Source organism: Sphaerodactylus townsendi, linkage group LG03 (assembly GCF_021028975.2).
Source record: "Sphaerodactylus townsendi isolate TG3544 linkage group LG03, MPM_Stown_v2.3, whole genome shotgun sequence".
NCBI lineage: Eukaryota > Metazoa > Chordata > Lepidosauria > Squamata > Sphaerodactylidae > Sphaerodactylus > Sphaerodactylus townsendi.
Window position 1 is genome coordinate 141,733,218 of NC_059427.1, and position 19,600 is coordinate 141,752,817.

At 42.5% G+C, this 19,600-nt stretch overlaps 1 protein-coding gene across 3 annotated transcripts in view; it reads left to right on the forward strand.

Annotated features, from left to right (window-relative positions):
* Positions 1-19,600, forward strand: part of FMNL3 (formin like 3) — a 112,139-nt gene that overhangs the window by 72,977 nt on the left and 19,562 nt on the right. For all 3 annotated transcript variants that reach the window (XM_048492234.1, XM_048492232.1, XM_048492233.1), the window contains exons 7-13: positions 2,223-2,331; positions 5,368-5,444; positions 12,942-13,035; positions 14,116-14,190; positions 15,580-15,690; positions 16,392-16,541; positions 19,228-19,329. In XM_048492234.1, coding sequence (XP_048348191.1) covers positions 2,223-2,331; positions 5,368-5,444; positions 12,942-13,035; positions 14,116-14,190; positions 15,580-15,690; positions 16,392-16,541; positions 19,228-19,329 — 718 coding nt within the window. The remainder of the gene's footprint in view (positions 1-2,222; positions 2,332-5,367; positions 5,445-12,941; positions 13,036-14,115; positions 14,191-15,579; positions 15,691-16,391; positions 16,542-19,227; positions 19,330-19,600) is intronic.

A 19,600-nucleotide genomic window follows, 5' to 3' on the forward strand; every position in this document is an offset into this window, starting at 1 on the left:
AACCTATGGTGCTCCAGATGTTCATGGATTACAGTTCCCATCAGCCCCTGTCAGCCTGGCCAATTGGTTGGGCTGATGGGAATTGTAGTCCATGAACATCTGGAGCACCAGGGGCTGATGGGAATTGTGGTCCATGAAATCTGGAGCGCCATAGGTTGACCACCTCTGCTCTAGGGGATTCTGGGTGCTGATCTCTTCTCCCCTCCTCCCATACTTCCCTCTAGATGCTCCTTTGGTGGTAGCTGGCCATGTCTCTTCTCCGCTCCTGGCCTTATCTTTTGCCGCGCTCTGTTTTGCCTGTCTTTGCTGGGTCTCCTGTCCTATCTCTTTCTCTGTCCTTGTCACTTGGGTAAGTATTTCTACTGTAACGAAGTTTTGTACATGTCCGTTCTGGATGGGGGTCTACATGCATGTGGATGTGAAAAGGTGGGCAGATGAAGACCCATGTGACCGAGACACAGCTGGTGGCAAATGGGGGGGAGGGCAGGTCTTTGAGTAGCTGAATCTGTGCCTGAGTGACAGATTATTCGGACTTGTGGTGGCAGTAATTACAAGATCTGGATCGCTTCCAGGTCTGGCTCCCTGTTTTCCCTCATTTCTGCTGTAAATGCGTTCACAGCCGCAACGGAGCAACCTTATTCATTTGATTTTATTTATATCACATCCTTTCCCAGGGAGAACAGACTCAAGGCAACTTATGGTGATATTCCCTGTGCTTTTCCATTTCCTTTTTCACCCATTATTGCTCCCACCTGTTGCCACTGGCTTTTGGGCAGCTTTTAAAAGAAATTAGTATTGGGTAGATTCCTATAATGTAATGATTCTATAGCTATATAGCTACTGTTGATTCATATATTTTTTGCCCATGGTGTGTGTGGAGCAGAGGCGGAGATGCAATGGGGACATTTGGGGTGGCTCACCCTGGGCGTCACCATTGCAGTCATGTGTTGGGGCGGGGGTGCACGGGGCAGTTCATGTCCCAGGCGCTGTTTCCCCTCGCTTCCTCACTGGTGTGGAGGGAAAAGTTGCCAGTGTGGGTTCGAAAATTCTCACCTTCCTCTGAACATGCTGGACAAACCCACTTTGACTACGATCTTTTTGGACTGATCATTCCACTGCAACCTGATGACTCTTATGTACATATATACTCTGAAATGGCTGTATTTGCTGTTCCAATAGAATAGTTATGCATTACAAATACTCTTGAAAAGCTGGGCTTAGACAATACTTTTTTCATAGTTTTCAAGGTGATTTTGAAAGAAAGCTTGCCGGCTGTCATCCCTGATCCAACAGATTTTGCAGATTTTATACTATTTAAAAACCCTGCAAACCCTGCTTAGCCAGAGCCAATAATGTGACAAAGAGAAAAGGTGTGTTCAATGATGTCTCTTATCATACCACTTTCAACACACTTGAAAAACTATTGCCCACAGCCTCAGAATCAGTTATGGTGAAGTTGTAGCCTCAGGGAATCAGGAGATACAATGCAAAGTTCTATCTCTGGCTCAGGTGAACTTTTTCTTTCCCTTGTCTTGTTCTTTGGTTCCCAATCTGTGGCTTCCAAATTATCAAGGGGGATATGGGGTCTATAAACGAGGCTCCCTGATTTTGGTTAAGGGTTCAGTAACATGACGGGCAACCACCTTGACCAATTAGAATTAGGCCTTTTGAAGGTTATGTGAGGGCTATCCATACAGCCCTTGTAGATATTCTGTGGGAACAGAACCCCCTTTTCTATACTCAACCCTTTGAGCTTTTCAGCCCTTGGCTCTCCAACACTCAGCCATCTGTGTAGCGTCGAAGGTTTTTTGGCAATCAACACTGGAAAAATACAATTTTGTGCAGAAAATAGTTTATGTTTTCTACCAACAAATCTTTCTTCTGCTTCACTTTTTAATTGTTTCACTTTAATTTTTCCTCATTCTCCACTGTTGAAACCCAGCGTCTGAAAATGAAACTGATAGCAAAAGCCTGAAATAAAGTTCTCTCTCAAAAAGCGGGCAGACTCTTTGAACTGATGTTAAGAATCAAAATGAGAAGTATCAATTCAGTCTTTCTTTTGCAAGAAGACTTGAGCAAATCTTCTGACAGAAGCCAGAGATTCTAATTACAACTCTCCTTTCCTGTTCCTAGCTGTGGCCATGACCTCATCATTGGCAAGGGGCAAGATTCTTTTTGGGCTTCATTGCTTATTGCTAAATGCAGGTCTTTCTTTTTGCCAGATACACCACTCTTCCCAGCAGGAAAGCTCTGAAGAACTCAAGGCTGGTTAGCCAGAAAGATGATGTTCATGTGTGCATCCTGTGTTTACGGGCCATCATGAACTATCAGGTAACTCGAACATATTTCTTGCCTGTCATATCTGGGATGCCTCTGCCTATATTCTACAACAGTGTAACAAACAGATATATGGGATTTTTCTGTGGTTACAAGAATTTTTGCCCATGGAGTATAATTTTCACCCCTCCCACAGCAGTCTGAAATGCTCCCCAATATCCTGTTCCTGGGTGAAAGGAGAAGTTCTTATGCCTGCAGAAATGTTAGTCTCTCATGATGCTACCTTATATCTTCAGTCTGTCTATTTCAATGCTGTCTATTCTGACTGGCACCAGCCCTCTGGGGTCATGGGCAGAAAAGAGCGCTAGCATTTTCCACCTCAGATAATTTAACTGGAGATGCTGGGAGCGGAACCCAGGGTTTCTGCATGCAAAGTATGTGCTTTCCCTTCAAGTGATACCCCTGTTTAATATACAGTGATTTAAAAGTCAAATGTATATTCTCTCAAATGTCTTAGAGTGAGTAGTAATAATTTAGAACCAGTGGATACACACAGGCACATAAAAGCCTCCTTGAGCCAATATTTTAATTAAGAAATATATAAATGTCCAATATTGAGCCCTGAACCCAATATTTTAATGAATAAATGAATAAATCTAAATGTGCTAAATTCATTTACCACTTCATCCACTCTCATTAGCGAGATATTTAGGTGTAATTCACGCAGCAGCCTATGAACTAGGCAGCAGGTCCACAGAAGTAGTAGCTGTCAGAAGTCATAGGTAGATTCCTCATGGGCCAAAAACAGTGGTGTGAAAATGGTGTAAAGTGGTTTAAAATGGTGTGAAGGGGTTTGCACCGTTTTCACACCATTTTCACACCGGTTTTTGGCCCATGCGAAATCTGCCATAGCTACTGGCAGAGAGAGCCTTTTTCTAGCACATTTAATATCTTCCTTTCCCCACCTAGACCTCTGTTTGCCCCCCAGTACAAGCCTGCTGAGCCTTGATTCTTTACTCCATACTTCTACTAAGTGAATCTTTTTCTTCATCTGTATTAACTAGGGACCAAACTACACACTGTGATTTTTTTTCATATATAATGTATGGGTTTCTCCAGTTTAACTGACTCAGAGACTCAAATGTCAGGTACAAGTGTGCAAGTGCCTGAGCCACTAATTTGACTCAGTACCATGGTGTGAAGGAAGAAAAGGCTACAGCCTTCCCCCCAGCAAAATTTTCCTGACCTGATATGGTACCTGCAGAGTATTATTTACCCCATTGGGTGGCTACGCGTATAGCCCATTGTAATGTGTAGTATTATCCCATCCACATGCAAACATATAATACATACCTACTTTGTTATACAACAAATATTACTTTGCAGTTAAATGTAATACTCATTTAAATCTAATAAGCTGTCAATTTTATTTCATTATATTACTAATATCTGACCAGGGAAACCGTTCAAGGTGACAAGGTGACACTGATTTTGCACGGCGAATCAGTGAAGATTAATTTAAAGACAAAAAATCCAGCACATGACCTTAATTCGTCTCTTTGCTGGAGAACATTAGGTGTGTATTTCTTGCAGTTCAGAAAATGTTTTCAAATATATTTTTTCTTCTGTTGCAGAATTGATTTAAGCACAATAAAATTTTAGATTCATTATTACAATAACAAATCCCGCTCTACTCTTTCAAACAGAAAAGGGTTTTCTGCACACTCAAGTTACTCCTGATTTTCTTGGGAGTTGATCCACAAGCACTGGAATCGATTCAGGAAAGGTTCTTCCGCACAACTGCCCTCCCTGTGCATTTTCACATTTGTGGAGTCAGTATTTTCTTCTGTACATGCCTTCAATAGTGAGAGTTTTGAAGGGAGGGTGCTGTCATCATCACTCTCCTATTTAAAAAACCAGCACTAAAATATCAGGAGTGTTGTAACAATAGGGTTTGGAGGTTTTCTGAATTTCTAACTTACATTTGAAAAAAAGTAATTCTCATAATTCTTCCCTCATGGAGTTGTGCATTTTCCTTATATCTCTACAACAGAAGAGACTAGAAACTTATATTTTTAAAAAACAAAAGCTGGGAATTCAGAGAAACTCCTAACCCTATGGTTACAACACTCTAATATTATATTGATATTTTAATGCCATTTTTAAAAGAAAATGGAGGTGGTTTGATCACAACTGTCCAGTCATTGAACAGTGGACTGGAGGTGGGTAGGAATAGGCAGGACGAAGAAGCCCCCCGGAAATATTATGCACAAATAAAATTCAACTTCCCAAAAAAATCATGTTAAAAGGGATCTCAAAAGAATCGGGAAATCCCCACAGGAAAAAAAAGCTCAAAATGAAAGCTAAAGGCACAAAAATGCATGCACAAATTAGGGGAGAAACCAAAGGAGTACAAGGCCAGAGCCAAAAAAAAAAAACCCTATGTGGAAAACCCTAAGTTCAAAGTGCGTCTGGATAAATATTTCTGGATCATGGCTATTAATAAATAACAAGTGGAAACTTAAAAGGAACTGGCAAGAAGGGGGCATCCCATTCCCACTGCCTTTTCTTTTTTCCTTCTCCCTGCTCCTTCTTTGTAATTCTTACCCCTCTTTTTGTATAACCTATCCCAGTGGTGGCGAACCTCTGGCACACATGCCAGAGGTGGCACTCAGAGCCCTCTCTGTGGGCACAGGCGCACAGAGTTTGTCATGTAGGGGGAGCAGAAAATCACCCCCCCACACACACACACATATCTAGGCTGGCTTTGCTTCTGAGTAAACCCTCCTAGGGTCGTGATTCACCCATTCAAAGTGTTGCACAGTTGCTTCACCAAGCTTACTCCTGAGTAACGCGTGCCTTGGAGCAAACCGTTTTTTCTAAACTAAAACCTCAGTATTCAGGTTAAATTGCCATGTTAGCACTTTGCGATAATTAAGTGGGTTTTGGGTTGCAATTTGGGCACTCGGTCTCGAAAAGGTTCGCCATCACTGACCTATCCCTTCTTCCCTTTCATCCCCCTTGCTTTCTGTCTCCGACCACGGCTACGTGTAACACTATTGTATATTTCTTTCCCATTCTGCATTTCAGTACGGATTCAATTTGGTCATGTCACATCCCCATGCTGTTAATGAGATTGCCCTCAGCTTGAACAATAAAAACCCCAGGTAAGGAACCTGTGTTCTCATGTAACTCCATGGAAATGTGCAATTTGTCTCCTCCATAGGTGCCCTAGTAGATTTATTGCTTCATGATTCGTGTAGAGCCATCCTAAGCACGGTTAAACCCTTCTAACTCCATTAAAATTAATGGGTGTAGCTTTGCTGAGGACAACGTTGTTAAAGGGTTTTTACATTTTAGAAATCTTAACCACTTCCCAAATTCTCCATACATAAGAAATTCTCAGAATTTAGGTCTAATCAGGGATTAGAAATTGGTATCTAAAAATTGTCAGCAGCATCACTAGAATTGGAATCCCCATGTAGGAATATATGAATAGGCCTTGTTTATTTCCATTTCCATGCATAATTGGGAAGACCATTTTCATCCCACCTATTTTTGGGGGCCAATTTTTTGTTTTCATTTGTTTCTTTTGCAGCATAGAATAGAATAGAATAGAATAGAATAGAATCTTTATTGGCCAAGTGTGATTGGACACACAAGGAATTTGTCTCTGGTGCATATGCTCTCAGTGTACATAAAAGAAAAATACATTTGTCAAGAATCATAAGGTACAGCACTTAATGATTGTCATATAGGTCTAGTAAGCAATCAGGAAACAATCAGTAGTAATGAAAACATAAAATGTAAAATCATAAAATAAAATAAAAATAAAAAATAAAATGTCAGCACAGGCTATAGTCATATACAGTCATAGAAGTGGGAGGAGATATAGGGTAATAGGAATGATGATGAAAAAAAAGTAGTGCAGTAATTATATAATAGAAGTATATAATAAATAGTTTAACATTAATGAGGAATTATTTGTTTAACAGAAAGTGATGGCATTAGGAAAAAAAGCTTGTTCTTATGTCTAGTTGTCTTGGTGTGCAGTGCTCATGTAGCGGCGTTTAGAGGGTAAGAGCTTTCTGAAACAGTTTATGTCCAGGATGCGAGGGGAATCAGTAATATTTTCACAGCCCTTTTTTGACCCAGATGCCGAGAGTATATACAGGTCCCTCAATGGAAGGCAGGTTAGCAGCAATTGTTTTTCTGCAGTTCTGATTATTCTCTGAAGTCTCAATGTCCAGATCTTGTTGCCGGTTGCAGAACCAAACCACAACAGTTATAGAGGTGCAGATGACATTGGACTCAATGAGGATTCCTCTAGGTAAGAACTGTATCCAGCAGCTCCTTGGGCAGTTTAGAGGCTTGCTTCTACTGAGTTAGAAGCTTTCATGAAAGCAAACATTCTTTGTTGTGCTTTTTTTATGACATTTTGATATTAGGGGTGACCATTTTTAGGTCATATGAGGATATGATGGAGCCTAGAAATTTAAAGAGATTTCTATCACTATTGATACTTCCGTGTTGTCTTAGTATTGTGAGAGGGAGGTAGGATGGGAGAGGTCTTCTCCTGAAATCTTACCACCATTTCTCACAGTTTTAAAGATGTGTTCAGTTCTAGATTGTTCCGAGTGGCAATTCACGAGGCTAGTTGTTCAACCTCCCGTCTGTGTATCACCGCGGGTTTCATCGTTGTCTCTCGAAGATGAGACCAATCACTGTTGTATCATCTGCAAATCTCATTCTTTTAACAGATGGATCGTTTGAGATGCAGTCATTGGTATACAGAGAGAAGAGAAGTGGAGTGAAAGTATTACTACAGCCTTGGGGGGCCCCTGTGTGCTCATTCTTTACAGGTGTCTGATGTAATTTTTTTTCCCTAGCTTCACCTGGCTGTTTCCTAATATCTGTTAGGAAGCTTGTGATCCACCGCTACAGAATATATGCTCAGGTACTGCTAAGCTGATTTTAGTTTGGTTAGAAGGTAATGTCCGGGTCTGATAGGTATTGAATGCTGAACTAAAAGTCAACAAAAGAGGACCCTTGCATGAAGGTCTTTGGCGATATCTAAGATGCTCTTTTGTAGGATATAGTGCAAAGCCATATTGTAACAGCATCGTCTGCTTCGATCTGTTTGCTTTCGGTATGCAAATGTACCGAGGGTCCAAACAAGTGGGATCCGTGATGGTTTTCAAATGTGGGTACATCCACTAGCCTTTCAAAAGTTTTCCTTAACTACAGATGTTAAGAGCAACTGGTCTTCAGGTAAGTCGTTCAGTTCCTTGATAGAAGGCTTCTTCGGTACACAGGGGACGATAGTGGATTAGCTCTTGAAGCAGGAAGGAACATAGCACATCTCTATTGATTTGTTTGAAGGATTTGGGTGAAACAAATGGGGGCCAATTGGACAGCACAGACTTTTAAGCAAGAAGGTGTTATCTTGTCTGGGCCTGGTGCTTTTCCAGGCTTCTGTCTACCGTGGAAATAGATCTTGGCACTTCCTTTTCTGAGATCACCAGGGGTTGTAAACCCAATGAAATGGAGTTCAGTTGTAGGGAAGCTTTGGCTATTGTTGGTGCGTCTGAGATAGAGGTTGTGGAGAGAAAGGTGACTGTAGATTGTTTTCAAACCTACAGTAGAACACATTCAGGCTCGTCTCTCGCCAATTGCTGATTTCCCCTTCCGAAGCTTGGGGAAGGTGGTTTGCTGTAACCGGTGATATTTTGAGAGTTTTTCATTATGTTTGCTGCTTTCGCTTTGGTGAAAACTGATTTTTTTAGCTTTTCAAGAGTAGTTTCTTTGCTGCTCTGATCTCCCTTTGTTAAGCTACATTTCTGGCCTGATTATACAGCATTCTATCACATCCCTTCTCTGTAGGCCTCTTCTTTTGGAAACGCAGCGTAACTGCTTAAGTTTAGCTGTGAACCAAGGTTTGTTGTTACTATATATATACGCAAGGATCTCTGGTTGGTATACTAAAGATCTTCAAGCAGAAGCTGACATATGATGTTACAGTATCTGTGAGTTCATCCAAATCTGCAGAGGTGTCTTTAAAAATATTCCAGTCTGTACAGTCAAGGCAAGCCTGCAGCTTTAACTTTGCCTCTTCAGTCCAAGTTCTCACTGATTTAGTTATTGGTTTTGTGGCTTTAAATCTTTGTTTGTAAGCAGGTACAAGGTGAATCATGCAATGATCAGAATGGCCTACAGCTGCTCGTGGTAAAGACCGATAAGCATCTTTCAGTGTTGTATAGCAGTGGTCTAAGATATTCTTGCCTCTGGTGGGACAGTTGACATGCTGAAAGCATTTCTTTCTACCTCAAATGTAATTAATTAAAAATTGGACCTCAGGCTAGTAACACCATAAAAGCAAATTACAGTGCAGTTGATAATTTCTGTCACCTGAATTTGTCACAGAATTGGTAGTATAATTTGTCGTCTAAAAAAAATGCCAGACTGCTATCCCTCTATGAGACAAAAAAAGTTCATTTTTTTACACGTCCCTTTTCAGTATCATAGAGTCTCAAAGCAGCTTACAATCGCCTTCCCTCCCCCACTCCCTACAACAGGTACCTTGTGAGGTAGATGAGGCTGAGAGAGACCTGAGAGAACTTTGGCTAGCTCAAGGTCACCCCACAGACTTTATGTGGAGGAACAGGGAATCAAACTTGGCTCTCCAGATTAGAGTCCACCGCTTGTGAAGGAACAGGAAACAGAGACCCCCAGGATCCTTTGAAAAGTTACGCCTCTCCTAAAACCATTGGCGAGGAAGCATTTTTCATGCTTTTAGGGAGACTGTTTTACAAAATAAGGACAGCCAAAATGCCTGAGTCCTATGGCACTTTTAAGACCAACAAAGTTTTTATTCTTTGTATAAGCTTTTATGTGCATGCACACTTCTTCAGATACACACCATGTATCGTAAATGTGCCGCTGCTTCTGACCAACATGGCTACCCACCTGAAAATGCCTGTAACCAAGCCACATCCACATCTGCCTGAGCTACACAGCAAGGATGCCCTTCAGGGCTTTTGTTTGCCCCAACCATCAACCACCTGGGAGATGACCGGCATCCCCTCTTGGGCCTGCGGGGACTTGGCTCAGATCCAGATGGCAGTTGTATGAGCATAAGAGCATACTTTTACCTTACTTGATGTGACAAAATAAACTGGCCCTCAACAGCCAACTGCAGGTTGTTAAAAGAGCAAATGGTGAGAAACTAGGGGTGTGGTGATGGACACCTTTGATACACAGTTGGTGCAAAAACAGACATCACTTTTAATGGCAATATTTTTTCAGTAATATGGTTGGGGAGTCTGGGATGGATGATTACAGTTTCATCCCAAGTGTGGGGAAGCCACGAATGAAATGCGATCTTTCAAACAGAACCAGCTTTGTAGCAAGATTTGATAATATCCCCAGAAGGCACAGCTGGAAACACTGCCACTTGACATCATTTCCTACCATGTGGAGAAAGAGAGAGAGAGGGATCCTATTGTTATAGGTTATATCCTACTGTTACATCCTACTGTTGCCTCTAGACAAGACAGGTTTTTGAAATGATACAAAAATGTGCAGAATCTGTTTAGCAGAGGTGAATCCACACCCCATTAGCAGGAATCTTTCTTTCAAACTGCCTTCAACTCCCCAGGGGAAAAATGTTATGGTCTATTTCCAGTGAACAAATCTGGCTTTGGATACTGAAATTTGTAGAACAGATGTGTCCTCGGACAGCTTTCTCTTGTTTCCTAGTATTGTTTGGCCCAACCTAACACAGCTAGACATATTGGCTGAGCCACAGTCCTGATATGACATGCATCTATGACATCTATGGCTTCCAACACTCTCACAGTAAAAGGACTGCCTTATATCTTTTGCTGGCACTTATTTCTATTGCTTGCTTGATGCCAAATGATGAATGGATAACGTATGTGTAAGAAAATAAACCAAATTAGCAAGCTTTCCCCATGAGAGTCTTTTAGTATGTTTTGTTTACAAAGTTCATTCTCGCTCTTTCTCCACAACAGTGATTCTCTGCAGTCCAAACTACATGTTACATCTTCCATTTGATTACCACGGGGACTTGTAGCCAGATGACAGCTGTGAGTTCCCTGTGGAAACTCAATTCAGAAGCACTAAAAGGGGACCAATTCAGATCAGGAGAACAGACTGGGGTGAGGAGCAGGCTCTTCTGACTCTCCCTGATGCTGTTTTTCCAACCCAAATTGGCCTTGGAGGTGATTTATCCTTCCAGTGGGCTGCATGTGCACTGAATTGCTCTCCCACAGGGAACTTACAGCTGGCATCCTGCTGCAGGTCCATGTGATGATCATGTGATAGATAAAATGTTTGGTTTGGCTGCCTGTATTTCTCCCGGATGCAGAGTCATTTGTAGCAGCAGCAAAGTGTCCACGCAGAGGTTTTGACTCGGCCCCCACATGACCCCCATTTCCCTCCCCCCTCACAAACCAGATGGCTCTTTTCAGACTTTTTTTTCATGTGCAAGTGCCAGATCACTATGATTCTATAATATTATAACATTGTATTCCTCTGAATTCTTAGCTTTTTTAAGAAAGAGAAATCTCTAGCCTGTGTTGCTGCTGTGAATGGGAATACACCTTTCCCATTAAATCTTCACAACAAAAAAGGGCTAGAGACGGTTTAAAAAATTAAAGCTGGGAATTCAAAAGAACTAGTAGATCATGGCAATAGACTGTGGTTGTGCCATGCAGATCTAGCTGTTGCCAGTTTTTAAACAAAGCTTGAAAAAACGTCCTCCAGTGGCAAAGGGAGAATTGAACTATGTGGGCTGAGGCAAGGAAAATGATGCCTGTTCTGGCCATTTTAAAATGCACACCTTCCTTTCCACATGATGTGTAAAGGTATTTTGGATGTGATCTTTCAAAAAAGGTTCTATCAGATTCCATTTGGGAAAGATAAGAGGAGAACATGATTAGGAAATGACATTGTATAGGTTCTCCAAAAAAACTGAACTCCTGTTTGGATGCTAAATAAGAGCAAATCCTTTGTGTTGAAGCAACCTGTGTAAACTGCAAAACAGAATTTCTCTACAACCCAGAAATATTTTCTGCTGCCTTCTTAGATTTCAGACTTTTATATCTTGTTGTTGTCTCACCTCATTCTCAACAAATAATATTTTCAGTGTTGGAAAGCTCGTTGGTAAACACTGCAGTAAATAGACAAACATTGTCTTTCTGGATAAGACCAAAGGTCCATCTATAGTCCTGAAGCCTATTTCCAAAATGATGGCCAGTTGCTTCTGAGTAGGGGTGTACACAGCTGTTGTTGGTGTTGTTTGGGGGGCATTGTTGAATTCAAATTTATTCGATACAAACATTTTCAGAAATGCTGAAAAAGCCAAATACATACCAGTAAAATTGGGGGTGGGGGGGTGGGGGTTGGATCTCTGAAAATTGTAATCTTATTAAAGCATATGGGGTAATGTTGAAGCTCTGGGAGGGGCTGTTACTCAAAGTAAAGGGAGCAAATTTGCAGCATAGATGCAGGCAACTCTTCTTAGAAAACCCCCAAGTCTGGTGAAGTTTGGGTCAGAGGGTCTTATTTGACAAGAACCCAAAGAGGGTGTTCCCCAATGATCCAATTGAGTTTTCAGTTGCTTCCAATGGAAGAACTAGGCCCTATACAAAAAAACCTTAATTAACTTTTAACAAACAGGGAAGCCAAACCAAACTCAAGGTAACTGAAGGACACTTAGGCTTCACTAGATTCTGAGTGTCCCAACCCTCCAACAGGCCAAAGACTAAAAGGTACAACAGGCACACTTCATCCCCGCCCCCGTCAATTATTTTAAAATAAACCGGTTATTTTAAGCTGCTCAATGTCTTCTTCTCCAGGCAGCAGACAGACAGCAGGAGTCCATCACAGGCAGACAGTAATCCAAGGGATGCAGAAGTCAAACCACTAGAAACTCAGAGGGAGGAGCAGCAGCCAAAGCCAAGCTTTGCACAGAACTCCTTCAAATCTCAGCCTGGAGTGGAGTCTTCTGGAACAAGATCTCATTTTTATGCTGTTTGGCCATTCACAGAAAAATCTGAAAGAACCTGAGACAAAAAACACCTTCTATGATTTACCAAAGAGCTGTGTTGTCCCTAATCTAAAATCCTATTGGCCACCTTACTTCCTGCCCCCACTTCCACTCTCTCTTCTCAATAGGTTGCAATCTACATTAGGATTACAGCAGTCTAGCAAAAATGCAAAATGAAATGCATTGCAGCCATTGGTCAAATAGGAAAGCTCCAACAAGCTCACCTATTCATCCCTTCAAGATGCCTCTCCCTCTCACCCCGTTGTCCTGGAAACCAAAAATATTTTGGCTTTTCAGCTTTTGACTTTTTAGCTCTATCTAGATTACTGCCTTTTTTCAGTCCGGCATATCCGAATGCACACTCCTATTTCAGAGTGCTCAGTAACAAGATTAGGACGTTTCCTACAATTTGTCTTTAACTTCTGGTATTCAGAGGTATATTGGACTTGTTCATGAATGCTTCATTTTGCTTGTGTGATTATATGCCTGTATAGCAGCTGCATCCTAGTGGGTTTTTTTCACCAACTGTAAAGTTGTGGAGCTTTGTTAGGTAGCAGGAATAACAACAGGTTCTTTTTGCTGCTCCACACAGGACAAAAGCCCTTGTCCTGGAATTGCTGGCTGCTGTCTGTTTGGTGCGTGGGGGCCATGAGATTATTTTGGCTGCCTTTGAGAACTTCAAGGAGGTGAGTGCTATCTTGATGTGCCATCTTGTGCTATATTGGACAGGCACTGGAAGGGAAGGCCGAGAAGAAGAGCAGAGATTGTGTATAGGATTGAATGGCTAGATGGGTGTGAGCAGAGGGAATCAACTGTAAAGGAAAATAGATAGCTGGAACTAATGTGCCTAACAGTGCAATCCAGCACAGAATTATTCCACTCTAAGCCCACTGAAGTCAATGGGCTTAGACTGAAGTAATTCTGTTCTGGATTGCACTGTAAGTTGAAGAAACAAGGACACATCTGGCTGAAGGATTTTGCTGGCCCAAGCAGCCTCCCATCACAGAAGTAAGCTGAGTTCCAACACTGCTAGCCGGGTCAAAGGTCTGGCCAGGAATAACAGGCCCATTCTGCTCCTGTGTCTCCTCCCACACCACTGATGGCGAAGAGAAAGAGGAATTGCAGTGGCCCTGCCACCACCTCTGGAGCTGGTCTTGAGCCTTGGCACTGGTGGCACGGATCCAGGAGACAGCAGTCAGCATAGGATAGGTCCATGGTGGCAAACCTGTGGCACTCCAGATGTTCATGGACTACAATTCCCATCAGCCCCTGCCAGCATGGCCAGTTGGTGCTGATGGGAATTGTAGTCCATGAACATCTGGAGGCCCACAGGTTCGCCATCACTGGGGTAGGTTCATCATGTTCCCAGGCAGCAGTTAGGTAATGACAGAACCCTCCCCCCCCAGCCACAACCATCACCTCCTCCCGCACAGCCTGAGGCCAAGCTGAACCCCATATGTGCGTTGGTGCTCACTCTTGATTTTGGGGCCCTAATCAGTCACTTGAGTTGCTTGGATGCTGAACCAGCCCTAGAGAGAGGGGAGGATTAATATGACATGGATAGAGCTGCATCGAATCAGATGCATCGAATCAGATGTGTGGGCAAAGGAACAAGTAAAGGAATGTGCAAGAGAAAAAGTATAAATCGCCCTGTCGATGAGCGATAGATGCCTGAAAATGTGGTGCACCAGGAAAAATCTGTGTATGGTTAGCCTGCTAGTAATTGAAGTACTTTTGAGATTCTGTCACATTCCCTTTTTTCTCAGGTTTGCAAAGAGCAGCACCGCTTTGAGAAATTAATGGAGTATTTCCGCAATGAGGATAGCAACATTGACTTCATGGTAAGAAACAAGCATTTGTGTTGCGTAATACCAAAATCATAATCACAACACCACAATCACAACAGTAACACCTGTCCACAGAGTGTATTGTGCAAACCCATTGTCTTAGTGGAATGCAAGATCAACAGATCAGTTAGCTTATCTAATATAAAAGTGACATACTTATATAGACAGCTACAGAAACATCAAGAACTGGGGAAAGTCAAATCTTTTCTCAATGGAGACGGAAAAGGAGTCTCCCAGCCAAAGTCCTGGAAAAACATAGGCCTAGAGTCAACAGGCATCTAATGCTGTTGTAGCATGTATCATGAAATACGGCCAGTCCCACTATATTCTAATACATTTTTATTTTGCTGCATCACATCAGGCAGAAATTAATGGATTTCCCAAATCAAACTGGAAACTAAGGGTCTTCCTGTCTCTATGCTTATCACTCAGTTTACAGACCCTGCCCTGAACCTCAAAGCTATTCCTCATTGGTAGCAGCCATGTTTGCTGACAATGGCACCTCCTCTAAAGATGCTCCTTTTTTTTCTTTTTTGTGTCATGATCTACCTAAAAGCTTCATGATGCACCATCAATTTACTGAGATATCCTGTACTTGTGGGAAGCTGCCTTACACTGGCAGGAAGAGATATTATAGAATTCAGGCTGGTTGCCTAGTGGTAAAGTCTAGGTGTTTATCTCCAGTAATAGCCTGAACTGTATGTTTCTAAAACATACAGCTCTGATTCTAAGTATGTCGTAATGGAATAGTAAGTAATGAAATTTCCCAGAGCTTTACAAAAATTATCAGTGGTGGTACAGGGATCTGAGCACAGGCTTTCCTATATGTGCAAGCATGCTTGTTTCTGGTGGGACTGGCTGTGAATTTGGACATCAGCCTGCAGAGCCCTTATCACTGTTATTAAGCTAGCATTATGCTCCAGCATGGGGGATATACACTGTCTTTTCCCTTCCACCCGTTGCTCCTTGTACATCACTCAGCCAGCAGGGAGTCAAGGACTACTGCTGCTACCTTGTGCCCAGTCAAGCTACTTGTATTTCTTTGGGATTTGAGCTGCTTACCTGCATGCAGAACTGCAGAGCAAGTCCCCCTTCAACCCTCTCAAATGCCCCTGACCAAAGGGTCATCATATATTTTGCAGGTGTTATGTCTTCATAGACTTCACAGACTTGTTGTCTGCACAGCCACGAACCTCCTTCTTACCTCCACCAACAAATGGAAAGTGAACAAGACTTGTTAATTATTTTTCCACAGCATAAAGGCTTTATTAAAAAAAAAAAAACACCTGTTCCTGCTTCTGAGGAAATGGTAGAAGAAACCACAGGGCATGGATGAGTGGTGACTGTGCACTAGAATCCCAGTTATCCTTCTTTGTTTTTTAGGTGGCCTGTATGCAATTCATCAACATCGTGGTGCACTCAGTAGAGGACATGAACTTCCGAGTCCATCTGCAATATGAATTTACCAAGCTAGGCCTGGAAGAATTCTTGCAGGTAATGCCTACCCCCATTCCCCAATTTTTATTTTTATTTACATTATTTATAGGCCATCTTTCTCACAGGGACTTCAGGGCATTTTACACATAGTGAGTCAGTGTAATCAACAACATGGAGATTCAATAATTAGCGCATGAGAATATTAGAAGTCTGGGACCACCAATAAGAAACAGAACTATTGCATAAATATTAACAAGACACATCATGCGGTATAGAAATTACTTCCTAGGAAATGCTGGGAATTATAACCCCATGAAGACAAACAATCTCTAACGGAGACACTCAGCATCTCCTCCAAACCAAGGTTCCCAAGATGGTATGAGGAAAGACTAAGTTGTAACCATTAAAGTACGAATTGAAGATATGTCCAAAGGCACCTGAAGGGGCATTGTGCTTGGCATTTGTCACAGACCTCGCAAGTGTGCTGACATTGTGCTTTTATTTTTTCCTAAAGCTGTTTCCCATACATCCAATTAAGTGTCATCAGAGGAATGGGGGTGGGGGTGGGGGTGGAAAATGTCCCATGGGAGGCTCAGAACAATTGTGTTATTTTTCTGTGGGAAAGACTGCATGTTGGGACACAAGAGTTTGAACATCCCTTTGCCCTTATGGATTGTTGCAGTTTGACAAACTTCAGGTCACTCCCTCTGTCCTACCAGAATCGTTTTCCTATTGCTGGATGCTTTTTCTCTCTGCAGAAGTCGAGACACACGGAAAGTGAAAAACTGCAAGTGCAGATCCAAGCTTATCTAGACAACGTGTTTGATGTGGGTGGTCTGCTGGAGGATGCCGAGACCAAGAACGTGGCACTCGAGAAAGTGGAGGAGTTGGAAGAGCACTTGTCTCATGTAGGTGTCTAATACACCCTGTCCATTTGTGAACATAATGAGAGAAGAGCCTGACTGGATCCAACTCGGTTTCCACACTGGCCATCTGCTCTGGAACTGACATTCATTCTTTTGCTCTCTTCTGCTGCCAGGTCATTGCATTCCATTGTCCCGGCTCTTTTATCCTTAATGTGGAATTTGCATTTTATCTCTACTTCTGTTATGATTTTGAAATAATCTCCAAGCACCCTGGAACTAATTTGATCTGCCTGACACTAATCTTCCTCTTCTTTTTAACTAATCCTGTCACTTTCCCTCTCTAAATCTTTCTGAGCAACATTGCATTTATGTGTGTGTTGGATTTGATAACAACATGGCCAGACAGCAGCTGATGGGGGCTGTTTCAGATCAGGAAAATTGTGTGGGGTTAGAGAGTTAGCTCACACCCCGCCACTATCCTAGTTCAAGCCATGCCTTTGCATTCCTCATTTTTTCTAGAGAAAAACATGGCAGGTTCCTCTGGAGTTGAGTCTAGGTCCAGGGCTCTCTTACCCTCCAACTCCAATGTTGCTTTTAGTTGGGCAGGTGCCCCAGGATAAAGCCTCAGAATAGAGCAAGAGGAGGGGGTTCCTGTTCATCAAATTTCCCCACTCTGCTCTGCCATCTACCTTGGCAGGGGCTGATGGGAATTGTAGTCCATAACATCTGGAGTGCCAAAGGTTCGCCACCACTGCCCTATATCCAGCTGCCTTGGAATGAGTCTGGGTCTTCCTCCCTGACTGCTCCTTGGCACGTCCTTTAAATGCTTCTGTAAGGGAGGGCCAAACCTGGGCTCAGCCAATCCTCTCTACTCAATCTGGCCCAGGGGAGTGACAAGCCCCTTCGCCTATGCATACTTGCCTTGAAGTGGCCCTTCCCCGGACTCTTTTAAATTGCTTGCTGCCCTCCCCAACCTCCTCTAAGAAGGTCAGTGCTGTCAGTTTTCTCTCCCCCTTTGTTACAGCTCCTCTGTGTCTCAGTGCCAGGGTCATCTCTGGTAGGAATTCAGGGTGGGAAGCGGGTTGTCTTCTGCCATTGAGCATGCTGCTGAGAGCCAACTGGGCTCATTTGAGCTGGATGACTCTGGAGTAGACTCTGCCAAGGCCACATCCTCCTGCAGCCTGACAGGCACTTCCCCCAGCCTCAGGGCTTGTTGGGGCAGCATGCCTTTGGTGGGGCTTGTAGTCCTAGGGGTAAGTTCAGGAGCAAGGCTGCCAATCCTGGACAAACATCTATTGGGAATTCCATAAACAGAACTACCATTCCTCAGGATTCAATCAAGGGATCACCTCCCCTCTAGTCAGGTCCATGACTGGAACCCAAATGGCAACCTGAGAGGCTTGCAGAGCAGTCCCAAGTAGAGGTATGCCCACTTAAATCCATTCAGGTGTGACTCTTAGGACGTTTCAGGTGGTTAGCTATGTTGGGCTACAGTACAAGAGCTAGATTTGAGTCCAGTAGCACCTTAAAGACCAACAAGATTTCCAGGATACACGTTTCTTTTTTTCTTTTTCTTTTAAAATTCAGGCCTTTTTTGGCATTCTATATTACAATAAAACAATTGTCCATAAAAAACAGATAAATACGTCAAACATATACACATAGTAATAGTCCCGTGTGTAACATTTGTAGTTCAGACTCTTATCAATAGTATAGTCCAAACGGACTCATCAAAGGGTACACGTTTCCATGAGTCAAGCTCTCTGATAAAGGTCTCTTATGAAGGGAGAGTTGACTGTCAAAAGCTTGTGCCTTGGAAATGTTGCTCTTTAAGATGCTACTGGACTCAAACCTTGCTCTGCTTAGGATGGCACAGTTGGGATGCCAGCTAAGGCTATGCTAACATTATGCTAATGTAAGCAAGCCACTGGGATAGTATTATGGGTTGGCAGCAGCTGAATTCCCCACCCAGGTGAAGTCTCTTTTGGGTCTTGGTTCTCATTTAATGGTTAAGAGTATGGATCTTGAGAAGTGCTTTAGGTATATCATGATTATGGTAAGAGATGTAGTTCCCAAGGATTTTCTGGTTTGGAAAATGAGTGGCATTGGAAAAAGAGGGAAGGGGTGGAGTGTGGAGTTATAAATCTCCCACAGGAGTCAGTGTTCTCTTCCACGCCAGGTTGGTTTTAACTTTTTAAACAACCACTGAAGATCTTGATCAGGTATTTTTCAGTTAACATCTCTTTTGATCCCAGGTTTGTATCTTGTACCTTTGACTGCATAGTATGTATGTTTCATAAAATGTCTGTGTATTTATAAGGTCATGACCTGGATGGCCCAGGCTAGCCTGGTCTTGTAAGATCTCAGAAGCTAAGCAAGGTCAGCCCTGGTTAGTGCTTGGATGGGAGACCCCAAAGAATACCAGGATCTCTGTGTAGAGGAAGGCAATGGCAAACCATCTCTATCTGTCTCTTGACTTGAAAATGTACTTTCCCCGCCTTTCTTGTGTCTGCAACTATTAAGTCTTAATAATAAATACCTCATTTAAGAAAAGAAAAGAAAAGAAAACCCTATTGGACTGCCATATTGGCTGCAACTTGCTGGCACTTTACATAAGGGCCAGAGGCTTATTTTTAAAAAAATAAGATATAAGATTTAGGACAATGTTTATCTGGGTAAAACAATCAAAGAAGAAGCAACCTGACTGAAGGTTTCTATTTTATTTCAGTTGACAGAAAAGCTTCTGGATCTGGAGAATGAGAACATCATGCGAGTGGCGGAGCTGGAGAAGCAGCTGTTACAACGGGAGAAGGAACTGGAGATTGTTAAGGTATGTGGGTAAAAAAAAAGGGTATGGGATTTTTGCCAAAGCAGAGCTCTGATTTCAAGCAGTGGTTTTCATATCGTATTCTAGGGAACCAGACTAAAATCACACAGAAGAGTTTCAGAGATTTATCAGTTATACGTCTCTGAAATATCTGCATGGAGAAAGCTCGTTCGTAAGAGAAAAGGTATCACTAGATCCAGAGGTGGGATCCAACTAGTTCTCACCACTTCTCTAGAAGTGGTTACTAATTTTTTCTGAGTGCCAAGAAGGGGTT